Raw genomic sequence first — 16,250 nt, 5'->3', positions numbered from 1 at the left:
ACATAAGTATTTTCAACAAGTCCAGGCACTAAGTAAGTCTCTAGTGTTTAGTAAGTCTCTAGTTTTCATATTTGTCCCACATATTCATTAAACCATTTGCTTTAGTGCACTGTATAACTGTATGGGCAACTTCTAATTTACTAATATATGGCTAATGTTATAATTTTGGTGATGACCTCTAGGCATTCTAATTTTAAAGTTTTTAATAAATGAATTACTTTCTCTTTTTTAAGGCCGGAGGCTCAACAGAAAGTTCCATCAGCTCCTCCTCCTCCCCCACCACCTCCTCCACTACCTGAGCCAGCACCACCTGAGCCAGAGGAAGAAATTTTGGGCTCTGACGATGAGGAACAAGAAGACCCTGCTGATTACTGTAAAGGTGAGAGCCAACTATTAGGTCTTTGGTATATCTCTGGTTTCATTGGTAACCAATTGGCATCCCACAGTCATGCAGACTGGGGGGCGATGGGCTGACAGAGTAAGAACCTTCCCTCTAACAAACTCCTTACAATGCTCCTAAGCTGTTTCTGCTGTTAAATGGTTATTGTTAATCCCACCTGTTACGTCTAAGGAGCTAAATGGTTATCTTTAATTCGGCCTTTAAAGTGGATTCCTGACTGCAGAATGTAGCTGACATTTGCTTTGCACATGATATCCGCGCAGAGTTGTGTCAGAATGTGAGCCATTTTGCCCCGTGTGAATGCCACCTAATGGTTATCTATGCTGCTTGCAGACCCTGCCTTCCAGCGACTAACTGTCCCATAGTTAATATAGTATAAGACCGTATGTCGCTGGGGGGCAGGGACTTCTAGCATCTTTGTCACCTCATTGACTGCACATTGTAAGGTGGCCCTGCACAAAGGATAAATGTTAGCCAAACCTGATAATTTCATAAATGGTGAAAATGTATAGCATACTTAGCCACTGGGCATAAAATAATCTTGTTATATGAATAAAAAAATGAATGTTCCCATTTTTAATAACCATGTAAATTTGTACTAGCTTTCATATTGCTAGGCTAAGAAGTGAGTTAGATCAATATCACAACAGGGTAGTAAAAAGGATTTGAAGTTACACAGTGATAATTCATGTGCAACATCGAGGTCTAGTCCATGTTACAAGGTCTTGTCTCTTTTTAGTCTTATGATATATTATTAATAAACTGAGAGATTTTCCTTTTAGTGCTTCTTAGTTGGTTCTAAACTTTAAAGGGTTTGTCCACTTTCAGACTAATATTGAGAGACGTATGTTGTTATTTGTGTAAGACGATGGCTGGTCAGGTAATGGAGGGGGTGTACATCTCACCCAGACTACTCAGGTGGGTGAGATGAAAAACTCCAGAAGGAATGTTTGTTCTCAGCAGACAACTTTCATCTGCTGAGCATTTTGGTAAATGCTCAGTATTGGGCTGGATTTTTAGGAATGGCAGATAGGTTGGTAGTGGGAACTCTCATTCCACCCCCCTCCAGTCCACACTTTGGGGATGTTCCGGCAGCAACTCAGCTGCAGAGAGTCTCCTTGTCAGGGAAGCTTAAGAAGCCAGCTCCAGCAGCAGACTTGGCTGGAGTGCCAACAGAAGGGTCATATTTTTGGAGCTGTGTCCTGAATGATTCTACTGGCTTTTGGATTTCTGTTATTCTAGGTGAGGTAACCTATTCTATGTTTAGTTAGAGCCTAGTCGGGCAGGTATTTATTTTTGTATTGTTTCCTCTTGTTGCTGCACTACCTTTTTGAGTTAAAATAAACTACCTTTGTTTTGGACTAAAGAAACTGGACTTGTGTGTATATGCCACCCCACCTAGCAACCCCAGACCCTGACATTTATATGAAATCTTGTACCATTTTACATTATACTTTCTGTATCAATTCCTTAAAAGTTTTCTAGATCTCTGCTTGCTGTCATTCACTCTGCTTATCGCTAGCAGCATCATAATAAGACATCTTCCAGGTAACAAGCTGTGCCCCTGTGTGTCCATTGCATGACCATGGACTGTTCTTTTTTTATCCACTGGTAGTGGGTATTAAAGAATTAATACAGAAAGTATATTGAAAAATTGTACAACTTTTATTATATAATCAAAAACATTTGTCTCTCAATATTGGTCTGGAGGTGTCCAATCCCTTTAAGGTCTGTAAGAATCTCACGCATTCCTAAAGGCTAGAAAACTGTTGACTGGCCACTGGCCTGTCTAAATAGATCAAGCTTTCCAATAATGTTTGAGTGATTGTCATTGATACCAAGCCTTCATTAACTGTGTATTCCACAGTTTAATTCTAGTCACGCTGAAAAATCCTTACAATTGGTTACTACTACATTTTTTTCTTTAGTTATTCTTGCTTCTTTAATACAGATGTCTGTTTTTAGAACTATTAACTAGCTTGTTGAAGAGTTTTCATTTGTGACTTTTCTATACAGTTAGAAAAACGGATATTCGTAAAGGCAGAAGACTTTGGTGATCACATTTCCTAGTTTTCTTGGGTTACACGGATAAGAGGTTTCTGTTTCTTGCCTTGCATCTATAGTGTTTTGCCCCTATCAGGGTTATGTATCCTATCAGTAAGTTTAGAAGTTGGAGTGAGACTAAAGAGTTAAAACCTAAAATGAAAAATTGTCTGTCGTTTAAGGGTTTAAGACTATTTACAAATAGATCATGGATTCTGTCATAACTTGAATTATTTCTGGCAAATATGATGTAACCTTCAAGTCAAACTTGAAAAATATGATCATAGCTTTATTATTATTTAGGAAGAACTAGCTTTTCCATGGAGTTGCTGGAGACTGATCATTATTAGAGATGAGCGAACAGTAAAATGTTCGAGGTTCGATATTCGTTTCGAGTAGCCCCTCAATATTCGACTACTCGAATCGAATATCGAACCCTATTATAGTCTATGGGGGGGAAAATGCTCATTTCAGGGGTAGGCAACATTTGATCAAATTATACTTACCAAGTCCACGAGTGAGGGTCGGGCTAGATCCTCCGAGCAGTCTTCTTCTTGCAGCTTCCCCATGGCATCTTCTGGCTCTGAATTCACTCTGCCAGGTATCGGGCCTGGGCAGAGCCGACTGCGCATGTCCGCACTACAAGCGGGCATGCGCTGTCAGCTCTGCCCAGGCCCGATGCCTGGCAGAGTGAATTCAGAGCCGGAAGACGCCGCGGGGAAGCTGCAGGGAGAAGAATTCTAAAGGTAGGAGAAGAACCAGCTGAACTGTATAGCATTTGGCCAATCAATGCTGGTCCTGCATCGAACTTTTCCATTCGAATAGTGAGTGGTACTCTGTTGAGTACGAGTATTTCGAATACCGTAGTATTCGATCGAATACCTACTCGCTCATCTCTAGTCATTATGTTTCTAGGTAAGGCTCAGTTCACATTTAAGGCACTATGAAGTACTAGATTCACCATACAGATACCAGTGGCTGTTCTGTCATTGTGCTGATTGTTTTGATGGCAATGTTAGCACTGCATGCTGTGCTGTTCTTGCTGTCCAATATGATAGATTTGCGAATGTTCCCCTGTTCATTGCCCAAGGCTTTGTTCACACACATGGATTTTGGCTTTCTATCAAGGGTTTCTTAGATGCTTCCATCAATTTTTATGGCAAAAATAGCACAGCAAGTAGTCAAAAGTCAGATCTGGCCTCATATAGTGCAAGTCTGCTAGTGCTAATGTAGGCAAAGAACAAGACCTACATGTGCCCAGCTGACATATCTGTCCATATAACAAACATGCTAGCCCAGCTTGCTGCTGAAAATCTAAAGTGGAATTCTAGAATACTAAAGAAGGCCTTAGCAATATTTGAAGATTTTTTTTTTTAACCTTTTTTTTTTTTGGGGGGGGGGGGGTGCGTTGTTTACTCCTCTACGTGATAAAAACTAGTTTTGGTGACAGGTTTCTGTTTAAGGGAAGGTGTATGGGTTTTTTTTGGTTTTGAGTTGTTTTTTGTTTAGTTTTTTTTACTCTCTGCATAATTATGGGATAAGATCCTAATAACATATATGTTTTACAGCAGCTGTATGGGCCATAGACACAATAGGCAGGGACATTTATTGGCATGTATGGGAGTTTTCTAGAAATATTCTGTCACCTATGGAGAAATCACTGTATAGGTAGAGGGAGAAGGTGAGCTGTTACCATCACCTAGTTAGAATGGTGTCTTCCTGTGCTATCTATATTTAGTGTTGGTGTTACCTTTTGTTGTAATACTGCAGGTATTGATAATGAGCTGACAGCTAATAGATCTTCAGAAAACAAAGTGTTGGCCTATTATTAGACTTAGTGGCCAATGCGAAATCAGCAGGAGTTTAAAGAATTTATTTTAAACTTAGTGACGTAGAAATTTAAGGGAGCCTTCACACGGAGTAAACGTGCGTGTATTTTTGCAAGATACACGTGTAAACATAAGACTCCCATTGACTTCAATGATATTTTTTACACGTGTAAAAATACGCCTGTAATAATACGCCTGTAAAATGTCATTAAAGTCAATGGGAGTCTTATTTTTACACGTGTATTTTGCAAAAATACACACGTGTTTACTCTGTGTGAAGGCTCCCTAAGAATACACCATCAATATCAAATAGGTAAAAGTCTGATGCCTGGCACCCCCAATTATCAGCTGTTATCAGGAGCCACCAGAAGTATACTATACTAATGTGCAGACACTGATGCAATAACTCCTGCTGTCGCTCTTATTCAGTCTTGATTATTGTAGTACCCTACCTCATATATATTCCACTTATCTCAACCCTCTTCAGTCTATCCTGAATGCAGGAGCCACAGCCCAAATACTACACTGATGCCTTCAGTCTGTGCCAGTCACTGCTTTGGTGGCCCATCTACTTCAGAATACAATATAAACTTCTTACTATTATCTACAAAACTAATCATAGCATTGAAATACACATCTCCCTTATGTCTGTCTACCACCCAACCCACGCTCTGCTTTCTGCCAATGATCTAGGATTATTATTCTTTATAATCTAAAACGCCTGCTCCCTTCTCCATGACTTCTCTAAAATTGCATATGTTTTCTGGAATGTGCTATCCTGAAGCTCATAATAATGCTCAACTTCCACAGTTTACTCTCCATAGACTAACTCTTCTCAGTTTACTGCTCCATTCCACATTACTCTTCAGTAACAGTAAAAATTCACAAAATACATGCATATAATATGCACTAATACCAACTGATGACACCTCATACCAGTATAGCAAGCAAACATTTTTACTTCTATTGTGTAACCACCTCCATTTTCCTAGTTTGTATACTCTAGAGCTCTTATTCTTACTCTGTGGTGTATGGTTGTGTCTGTACATGAACCCTGACTTTTAATGTGCTGTGGAATATGTTGGTGCTATATAAATAAAATATTATTGCTAAAACCCAATTAAACTGTAGACCAGGGCTCCTCAACTTAACCACTTCAGTACCGGGCCAATTTGTGGTCCAGGACCAGACACATTTTCGTTTTTTTTTTTTGTATGTGCGGTTTTGAGGGCTGTAACATTTTTCTCGTATGTATCATTCAACTAATTTATGCGTCTTTTTTCGGGGACACATAGGGCTTTATTTTTATGTTGTTTTTACTTTCGAATATATTTTAAAAAAAATTTATATCTGGGAAAATATAAACATAATAGGAGGGAAATTGTGTCTGGTTTTCACTTTATTATTATTTTTTTTATTTAATAACACAAAGTGCTACTGACAAAACTTTATAAAATAGTTTTTCCTCTCCGTTACAGTAATTTTTATTTTGCATGGTGTCATGGGGGGTGGAGCTATAACCCTTAATAACGGCGTTTTATTAATGTATTATTTTATTTATTTATTTTTTTAATTATTTTAAAATTAATTTTTTTAAACTTTTTAATATATATATATATATATATATATATATATATTTATTATTTATTTTTTTTTCCTTCAGATGGTGTCCCCATAAGGTCATAAGAGACCTTTGGGGACATCTGATCACTTTTTTTTTTTTTGTTAGGGAGGCCGATTTCCCCTATAACTGGGTCTGGTACATTTAGCCTGTTCATTACACATACAGAGCTGATCTGGGTCCTGTAGGACCCAGCAGCTCTTGTAAGACACTGAGCCCGGTGGAGCACGTGACCTCCGGGTCAGAGGGCGGCCGCATCATGGCGGCGCCTATAGCCATGTATTCAGCGCTCATTGAGAGCTGTGTACACAGCGATCGAGAAGGCAGGGAAGGGAATAAACCTTCCCTGTCATCTCTCTGGGAGCTCCGGTTGAAGTTACAGCCGGCTCTCAGCTTCAGCAGCTGCACGATCTCCGTGCAGCTGCTGTGTTCTAATTGGACGTACCGGTACGTCCTGTCAGAACTAGGTAACCACTTCCTGGATGTTTATAGTCTATGGGCGGTCTGGAAGTGGTTAAAGGGATTCTACCACTAAAACAACATTTTTTTCTATTTACCTCGTCGGAATATCCTTAAGAAAGGCTATTCGTCTCCTACTTTGCTCAGTCGCCTCCAGCCCGCTGTTCCGTAGAAATACCGGTTTTTACCAGTATACAAGTGATTTCTCTCGCAGCAATCGAGGCAGGCCCCAGCGCTCAAACGGCCAATGGGGGCGTCCCCCTGCTGCCAGAGAACTCTCCAGCGATGCCTCCATCTTCAACAGCAACCGCGTCTTCTTCCGGCCGGGGTCAAACTCTGCTCTTGCGCACATGTGCAGTACGCTCCTGTAGTTCTCCGTTTTATGATTTACTAGTAAAACGGACATGCTAATGAGTCCCTCTATGCAGACCCTGGAGGCGGTTACTCGCAGGGAGGAGAAGAAGGAAGGACTTAGAGCACAAGTAACAGAGGTGGCCGTGAGCATGGTATGACGCTGGGGGGGTGCACGGATCGCCCAGGGTACACTGAGGGACTCATTAGCATATCCGTTTTATCAGTAAATCATAAAAACGGGGGTGGGGGGCGGGGGTCTTTTCTAAAATGATTAGCAGCACCTGAATAGCCTTTTTAAAGGCTATTCAGTTATATGTTTATTAGAGTTGAGCGAGTACTGTTCGGATCAGCCGATCCGAACAACACGCACGCATTGAAATGAATGGAAGCACCTGGTGCTTCCGGTTTGACGGTGGCCGGCCGCTTAACCCCCCCCCCGCGTACCGGCTGCGTGCATTGATTTCAATGCGTGCGTGCTGTTCGGATCGGCTGATCCGAACAGTACTCGCTCAACTCTAATGTTTATCTCAAATGCCAAAAATCTAATGATAGAACCCCTTTAATTTACTTTAATCAATTTACCTTGCCCGGTAGTCAAATAGTGTAAAGCTGTCAATGTCATGAACTAGTGAAGAGTCAATAACAAGGCATTATACTGTGTGGGGAGGTACCAATGTGACATTATAACATGTGGTGTACCAATGTTCCCTTATACCGTATAGGGTGACTAATGCGCCATTATACTAACATGACATTATACTGTATGGGGAGGAACTAATGTGACATACTTGTTGGGGAGGAACTAAGGAGACATTATACTGTGTGAGGGGATTAAGGGTCATTATATTGTGTGTGGGGGTACTAATGACACATTCTCTTCAGATTGTACATTAACAGCAGTAGATAAAAACCCTCCTCTCCAGACTGCTATGTCCTAAGCTGTGATCCTTTACTCTAGCGGCAGCAGGGGCAATTACCAATCCCTACTGCCATTAGGGAATGAGGGCTTAGGGGAAAGTGATTGGTAAAGGAGTGTTTCTCCTGACCATTGTAATAAAAAAAATATATATATCTGGCCAGGAGGCAGGGTCCAGAAAGATTGGCGGCTATGATCTGGGTTCAGACCATTGAGTAACTCTGCTTTAGGCTAAGGCTCATGGGTTGTCCCGCAGAAAAACTGAAAACTGCACGGGGCTCCGGTCTAATGTGAGAAAGTGAGATAACACAGGGATTCAAGCAAGTTCATAGGATTTGGTTCAGACAACTTTCAAGGATGGACCCCTTGTAGGAAATGAGATGAGAATAGGAGGTGAAGCAGCGCTAAGGTGTGAGATAAATTAAACAAAAATGAAAAATCTGTGTTCACACATACTAGGATTCATTGTGAGGTTTTACTGAAGTACATGAAGGCAGGCTCTACAATGCACTGGAAAGCATGGTGGCAGCATGTAATAGTCATATTGGTGACGGCACCAGGTGGCAACCACACAAGTACTCCAAAGGCTTCAGTTCACACCTGCATGATTCCGCTTGAAATATGCGGAGAGAAAAGTTCTGCAAACAGGACTTTTCTCTCCTCCAATTTCAGGCAGAAACTTGGCAGACCTCATTATAGTCTATGGGGTCCGCCGGTAAACGCTTTTCAAATGGATTTTTAAACATCCTTAATATATCTGGAGCACATTTTTACAGGGCAGATTTCCATTTTAACTATGCGATTTGTGTCTGAAATGTTACATTGTTATCTTTTTTCTTATACAGGTGGCTACCATCCTGTGAAAATAGGAGATTTGTTTAATGGTCGTTACCACGTAATTAGGAAGCTAGGATGGGGTCATTTCTCCACAGTTTGGCTCTGCTGGGACATGCAGTAAGTTTTTGGGGTTTTTTGTTTTCTTTTGTGTTGTTTTTTATAATCTTCATTAATATGTTACCCCACTAATGTTTTTTTTTATTTTTATAGCTCTACCTAAGTCTGTATGTATATGACAATGTGCTGCTTCAGTGTTCTAGCAGTGTTTAATGAGGGAGAAACTATTTTTTGTGGCCAAAACGCCCAATTATTATAATTAGAGATGAGCGAGTACTGTTCGGATCAGCCGATCCGAACAGCACGCTCCATAGAAATGAATGGATGCACCTGGTACTTCCGCTTTGACGGCGGCCGACCGCTTAACCCCCCGCGTGCCGGCTATGTCCATTCATTTCTATGCGAGCGTGCTGTTCGGATCGGCCGATCCGAACAGTACTCGCTCATCTCTAATTATAATGAGTCAGTGTAGTAAGCTGTGCTGTGTGAGCGGGGAGGAACGCCCCCTCCCCTCCTGATAATACTCGTCTATGGACGAGTACTGTGAGCAGAGGGAGGGGGCGTTCCTCCCCGCTCACACTGTACAATGCTATTGGCGCTGCTGTGAAGAAGGACGTACCTGACAGTGTGTCAGAAACTCCCTTCTGACTGTGAATAGTTACAGTACCGGCACCGATATCTCTTCACCCGGGGCACAAATCGGGAAAGCCGACAGTGCGCTGAATTCAGTGCACTATCGGCTTTCCAGCGGTATATAACACCGCATGTGCCTAAAACCATGAAAGGTCCTCTATAAGGATAAGTTTATTGGGGAAAACTGTTCAATTGAAAGGAGGCTACAGTACTATGTCTGGCTACCTTTATTCTGAAATGGTTGGGATCCAAGTTTCATATAGTTGCCTGCAGCATTTTGCCCAACAGATTTGACAGCTGGCCTCTAGATCCTGTACACTCTAAGGGTCCATTCACATGGAGTAATGTGCCGCGTGATGTGGCACGTATACGGCGTGTGATACTTTGCGCGCCGTAAAAAAGCTCCCGTTGATTTCAATGGGAGCCTGGATAGTATACGCGGCGTTATTTTGCGGCCGTGATTTATAAAATATAAAGGGGCCATGTGGTTCCCGTTTGGTTTCCACCAGGAGAGAGAAGCACAGAGGGGAACGGAATCCCCGTATGGAGCCCAGGCACAGATGTGAACCGAGCCCAACTTGCTTCTGTGTTGATTTTTTTTATTTATATATTTTTTTAATATAACAAATGGTAGCGGGCTATTTGAGAGCTTCAGAAAGAGAACATACAGATAATTTAGAGTTTTTGGGTGAAGCTTTTCTCTAAAGCATTGGCAATAATGCAATATGTTTCATAACATAACATATATGTTAAAATTCTTTTTTTCTAGGGGGAAGAGATTTGTTGCAATGAAAGTAGTAAAAAGTGCTCAACACTATACGGAGACGGCTTTGGATGAAATTAAGTTACTGAGATGTGTAAGTAAAGACACTTTCACTGCTGAAATATACACTCACCAGCCACTTTATTAGGTACACCTGTCCAACTGCTCGTTAACACTTAATTTCTAATCAGCCAATCACATGGCGGCAACTCAGTGCATTTAGGCATGTAGACATGGTCAAGACAATCTCCTGCAGCTCAAACCGAGCATCAGTATGGGGAAGAAAGGTGATTTGAGTGCCTTTGAACGTGGCATGGTTGTTGGTGCCAGAAGGGCTGGTCTGAGTATTTCAGAAACTGCTGATCTACTGGGATTTTCACGCACAACCATCTCTAGGGTTTACAGAGAATGGTCCGAAAAAGAAAAAACATCCAGTGAGCGGCAGTTCTGTGGGCGGAAATGCGTTGTTGATGCCAGAAGTCAGAGGAGAATGGCCAGACTGGTTCGAGCTGATAGAAAGGCAACAGTGACTCAAATAGCCACCCGTTACAACCAAGGTAGCCAGAAGAGCATCTCTGAATGCACAGTACGTCGAACTTTGAGGCAGATGGGCTACAGCAGCAGAAGACCACACCGGGTGCCACTCCTTTCAGCTAAGAACAGGAAAATGAGGCTACAATTTGCACAAGCTCATCGAAATTGGACAATTGAAGATTGGAAAAACGTTGCCTGGTCTGATGAGTCTCGATTTCTGCTGCGACATTTGGATGGTAGGGTCAGAATTTGGCGTCAACAACATGAAAGCATGGATCCATCCTGCCTTGTATCAACGGTTCAGGCTGGTGGTGGTGGTGTCATGGTGTGGGGAATATTTTCTTGGCACTCTTTGGGCCCCTTAGTACCAATTGAGCATCGTTGCAACGCCAAAGCCTACCTGAGTATTGTTGCTGACCATGTCCATCCCTTTATGACCACAATGTACCCAACATCTGATGGCTACTTTCAGCAGGATAATGCGCCATGTCATAAAGCTGGAATCATCTCAGACTGGTTTCTTGAACATGACAATGAGTTCACTGTACTCCAATGGCCTCCACAGTCACCAGATCTCAATCCAATAGAGCATCTTTGGGATGTGGTGGAACGGGAGATTCGCATCATGGATGTGCAGCCGACAAATCTGCGGCAACTGTGTGATGCCATCATGTCAATATGGACTAAAATCTCTGAGGAATGCTTCCAGCACCTTGTTGAATCTATGCCACGAAGAATTGAGGCAGTTCTGAAGGCCAAAGGGGGTCCAACCCGTTACTAGCATGGTGTACCTAATAAAGTGGCCGGTGAGTGTACTTTGCACTCCTTTTTAATCTTCAATAACGTTAATAATTTTTATTTTGGAATCATAATGTTATGCTTTTGTTTCTTTTTTTACATAAGTATTTTATTTATTTCTTCCTGTTAAGACAGGATTCACACCAGCGCACTCTTTCCGTTCAGGGATTCCGTTCCCTATTCCACTTGAAAAATTCAAAGCGAAAAGTTCTGTAGTAGGACTTTTCTCTCCACATTTTTCGGGAGGAAAAACAACGAACCCCATTATAGTATATGGGGTCTGCGGGTTTCCACAGTTGACCACTTTTTAAGCAGATTGGGCTGTTTGTTGGGTCCCCAAATGGACCTGAAGAACGGAAATCCAAGCGCAGGTGTGAATCTAGCATGATCCATTGTATTTTATAGCCGTTTCCAAATATTAGATATAAAGTGTACCTTCAGTTCTAAACAACTTTTTCATAAATGGCTAGTATAGGGGAATATATCAAACTTTGTAATATATCTTTTTAAAGAAATATGTTTTCTTCACTTTTCAGGCACTACATATTACTTTCTACATATTATTCTATGACAAAGGAAAGGATGATAGAAAAGACACTCAAATAATTGCTATTTTTACACTCTACTATTCTGAATTATTTTAACTCTGCTAAGTTGTAAATAAGGCAATAAATCAACCCACTAGCACAAGACTCCTACTCCACCTCTTCCTTATCTAGAGCTTTGTGAGAGGCTGAATACAGAGATGGATATATTGTAAACAAGAGGTCAGATTGAAGATAAGTAGCAGGACTTGAAGGGGTTGTCCAGGGAATACAGTATTTTCTCTGGAGGCGGGGGAAGGGAGAAAAAAAACAACAAACTTACCTGTCCCAGGTGCTCTAAGGCACCTATTCAATGCTGTGGTGCCCTGGGACAGTGCCCTGTTAAAGGACAGTGTCAGCCGTAACATACAGCTAACACCCGCAGTGCACGGTGCACACAGAAACTGATAATTGGCTACTATTTCTTTGGATCCATTCACTGAATATTTGTTCTCACTGCTTCAGCAGTGACAAGGTGGCATTGCAAAACACCCACTCAAGTCAGTGAGAGTCCACACAGTCATCCAGAATATTTATTACTTTCATGTAAGAATATATTTTTCTTTGCAGGTACGTGAAAGTGACCCTGGAGATCCAAATAAAGACATGGTGGTGCAGCTAATCGATGACTTCAAAATTTCAGGAATGAATGGCATACGTATCCTAGACAAAATAAACATATAGACTGCTTATGCAGTATTTGTAATTGGAGTAAGCAAGGAAACATACGAGCACCTCATTTTCTAGACAAAAATATACATATAAATGTACATTCTTTTGAGAGGTTATCTTTTAAAATACCCTGCTTAATCTCCAATAAGTATATGATGTGTATATATAATAAAATAGACAGAGCGGTAGCACTCCATTGATGTTGTAGATCCAACTCTTGCATGGAGCCTTTTGCTTTTTGCAAACTGCAAGTGTTGGAACTTTGTATATTTTACATGGGTGAATAAACAGAGATCCTCCAATCACTGGAGTGCTGCCTCTCTTTCTGTTTTTCGCTGGATAAATTGTCATCCTTGCAGTTTAGTGTCCAGTGACTTAGACTCGGTTCACATCTGCGCATGGGTTTGTATTCGGGGAGTCCATTTGGGTACCCCCTAAACAGAAACCTGCATTAAAAAGCAATTATCTTAGGAAACTTGTGGACCCCATAGATTATAATGGGGTCTGTGTGGTTTCTGCTCAGCTTCCACTCGAAAAATGCGGAGAGAAAAGTGCTGCTTGCAGGACTTTTCTCTCAGCATTTTTCATGTGGAGAGGGGAACAGATTGGCCCTAATGCAGATGTGAACTGGGCCTTAAAAACACATAACAGTAAAAGTAATGATTGGTCTTATCTCTGGATTTTTATTTGAAACCTACAAAAACAAATTCTAATTTTTAATATATATAATTTTTAATATGCAAACCCACTTGACTTTTCTTTTAAATACAAATGCATTGTCGAGCTTTGGCACCATCTTTGTTTGCATGTTTTTATGACCATCATACTTGCCATATTATTTCCCTTTATTATAATATCAGATGTCTGTATGGTGTTTGAAGTATTGGGGCATCACTTGTTAAAATGGATCATCAAATCAAACTATCAGGGTCTTCCCATTCGCTGTGTGAAAAGTATTATATGTCAGGTAACTTATACTTTTCTTTGCATAATCGTTGCTATTTTCAAAATAACCATTTTCTCTTTATCTATGTATCTCTGTCAATGTATCTTTATTAATGCCATGTAGAGCTTGCGAGGCAATTCCCAAGACTATATATATATATATATATATATATATATATATATATATATATATATATATATATATCTTATTAATATTATAAATGTGAAAGTTTGTGAGTTTGGATGTTTGTGGGTTTGTGTGTTCGGATGTTTGTTAGTCAATCACGCAAAACCCGCTCGACCGATTTGGCTGAAATTTTCCACAAACATAGTTAATACACCCCATTGCGCAATAGGCTACTTTTCCTCACAATAGCGCACATACGTTTGTGCCAGGACCCGCACAAAACCCAAACTCGCACCACCATCTCTGCAATCTCACACACTTTGGACCATAGCAAGCCCCAAAATTCATTTTGCCCTCTACAGCCTAGCCCCTAACCCCACACAATCTCATATACATACACTTTACCACTTTGCCCCTCTCCTTAACGATACTCCAGGAGGCTCTCTTTAACGCTCCGGAGCAGCCATGTTTGCCGACCCCCACCACTCTGACAATCCGCGACACCGCCCACCCATGTCAATACCCCTAGGAGGTCTAATAAATGCAAAAAAAAAAGTTTAAAAAAAAGTAAAAAAAAATATAAAAACAAATAAAAAGGATTAAAAATTCAAATCACCCCCCTTTCCCTAGAACACATATAAAAGTAGTTAAAAACTGTGAAACACATACATGTTAGGTATCCCCGCGTCCGAAATCGCCCGCTCTACAAAGCTATACAAATATTTTTCCTGTTCGGTAAACGCCGTAGCGGGAAAAATGGTCAAAAGTGCCAAACCGCCGTTTTTTCACTGTTTTGATTCTGATAAAAATTTGAATAAAAAGTGATCAAAGCAATAATATTTCCCGAAAATGGTAGAACTAAAAAGTACACCCGAGCCCGCAAAAAAAGACGCCCTATACATCCCCGTACATGGACGTATAAAAAAGTTACGCCTGTCGGAATATGACGACTTTTCAAAAAAAAAAATTTTAACACAGTTTTGGATTTTTTTAAGGGGTCAAAATGTAAATAAAACCATATAAATTTGGTATCCCCGGAATCGTAACAAAACACAGAATACAGGGGACATGTCATTTTGGTTGCACAGTGAACGCTGTAAAACCAAAGCCCGTAAGAAAGTCGCAGAAATGCATTTTTTCTTCAAATCCACCCCATTCAGAATTTTTCCCTGCTTCCCAGTACATTATATAGAATAAATAATGGTGGCATCATGAAGAAAAATTTGTCCCAGGAAAAATTAAGACCTCATATGGCTCTGGGAGCAGAGAAATAAAAAAGTTATGGGGTTTAGAAGGAGGGGAGTCAAAAACGAAAATCAAAAAATGCCATCGACGGGAAAGGGTTAACTTCAAATACTTCTGTCCCAAAGTCACTATGTAAAATTTCTCACAACACCGTATATATAGCAGCTCAAATACAAATTAACTTCAACACAAAAGTCTCACGTATTCTCTGAATTACAGAAAAAACAAGATACAAACTTACATTTCATATCCCATCCCTTATACACAGTACAAAAACCTTACCCACCCCTGTATATACCCACTTCTACAATCACCGCAGACGAAGTCGCGGGTACCAGCTAGTATATATATATATATATATATATATATGTCTACAGCTCTGGAAATAAATCAAAGTTTGTGAATAGGCTAGTTGACATCTAAATTAGAGGAATTCACGCATCAAAACAGCATGGCCTATTTGAAGGCTTCCTTCTGTCTCTGTCATGATTGTAGTATAATAGTTTGCTATTAGAACATGCTTTTTAGACAGGTGTTACACAGCAGTGAAAGGTGTGCGTGAGCATTTTCAAAAAATATGATCACAATACAACCGTTGTGTTTTTACATAGGGTAAAAAGTTAACTCTTTACAACTATGTCATATTAAGTTCTTGTTGCCAGCCATCTCATTCAGCAGATTTCTGAGTTCATTTTAGAGTGGCTGCCATAATGTTAGGATCCTATAGTTCTGTGATAGGCTTGATGCTCAAATGGGTTGTTTCAAGTGACAAGCTCTGCATTGGCTGAGCAAATTATTATGTAAATGGTAATAGCAGCCTCAGCAACACACAGTGATAATTGTATTAGTGATCATGGTATGGAGGAATTTACCTTTCATGCTACATTCCTGAAAGTGGTCTGGAGCAATTGTTCTTGGGACAGATTCACTGTAATGTATGCCAGAGACTAGCTTAAATTGTAAATTAAATGTTGGTATAAATTTGAAATTTTATTGCACAGAGAGCAGGAGATGTGCCCAATTTATGCTTGGGTGTATCTTATTTTGGTACAAGATGAAGACTGGTTTAGAAAATGCCAATTTTGTTAAAGGGGTTATCCAGGACCTTGCAAAGTTAAAGACGGATGAACTATATAGGATAGACCCCGCTCTGATCCATTGTTTTGGCTGTTGTAAAACCATATACCAATGTAGCAGTATGTTGTGAACCACAACTATGCTTCTATTCACTCAATAGGAAAAGAGCTGGTCCTGGCCGTGTGTATAATATATGACTTCTGGCTGTTATGACAGCTTATCTGTATGGGCTCTGGATGTTGCCTCCCAACCACCGAATAGGTCATCAGTATCCAACTTTACTGAGTCCTGAAGAACCACCTTTTTATCTCCTTCTAGGACGTGTGTCCTGTGTACCTGTGTACCCAGACAATAAC

General features: G+C 40.6%; 2 protein-coding genes across 5 annotated transcripts in view; both read left to right on the top strand.

Moving 5' to 3' along the window:
- The window catches only part of ATXN7L1 (ataxin 7 like 1), a 488,131-nt gene that overhangs the window by 252,571 nt on the left and 219,310 nt on the right, over positions 1-16,250 (top strand). The window lies entirely within an intron of this gene.
- The window catches only part of SRPK2 (SRSF protein kinase 2), a 121,369-nt gene that overhangs the window by 75,952 nt on the left and 29,167 nt on the right, over positions 1-16,250 (top strand). For all 4 annotated transcript variants that reach the window (XM_075274109.1, XM_075274107.1, XM_075274111.1 and 1 more), the window contains 5 exons: positions 234-379; positions 8,468-8,576; positions 9,919-10,006; positions 12,399-12,486; positions 13,361-13,467. In XM_075274109.1, coding sequence (XP_075130210.1) covers positions 234-379; positions 8,468-8,576; positions 9,919-10,006; positions 12,399-12,486; positions 13,361-13,467 — 538 coding nt within the window. The remainder of the gene's footprint in view (positions 1-233; positions 380-8,467; positions 8,577-9,918; positions 10,007-12,398; positions 12,487-13,360; positions 13,468-16,250) is intronic.

Source organism: Leptodactylus fuscus, chromosome 5, assembly GCF_031893055.1.
Source record: "Leptodactylus fuscus isolate aLepFus1 chromosome 5, aLepFus1.hap2, whole genome shotgun sequence".
Lineage (NCBI taxonomy): Eukaryota > Metazoa > Chordata > Amphibia > Anura > Leptodactylidae > Leptodactylus > Leptodactylus fuscus.
Note: the sequence above shows the minus strand (reverse complement) of the source record. Positions and strands in the feature narration are given on the sequence as shown.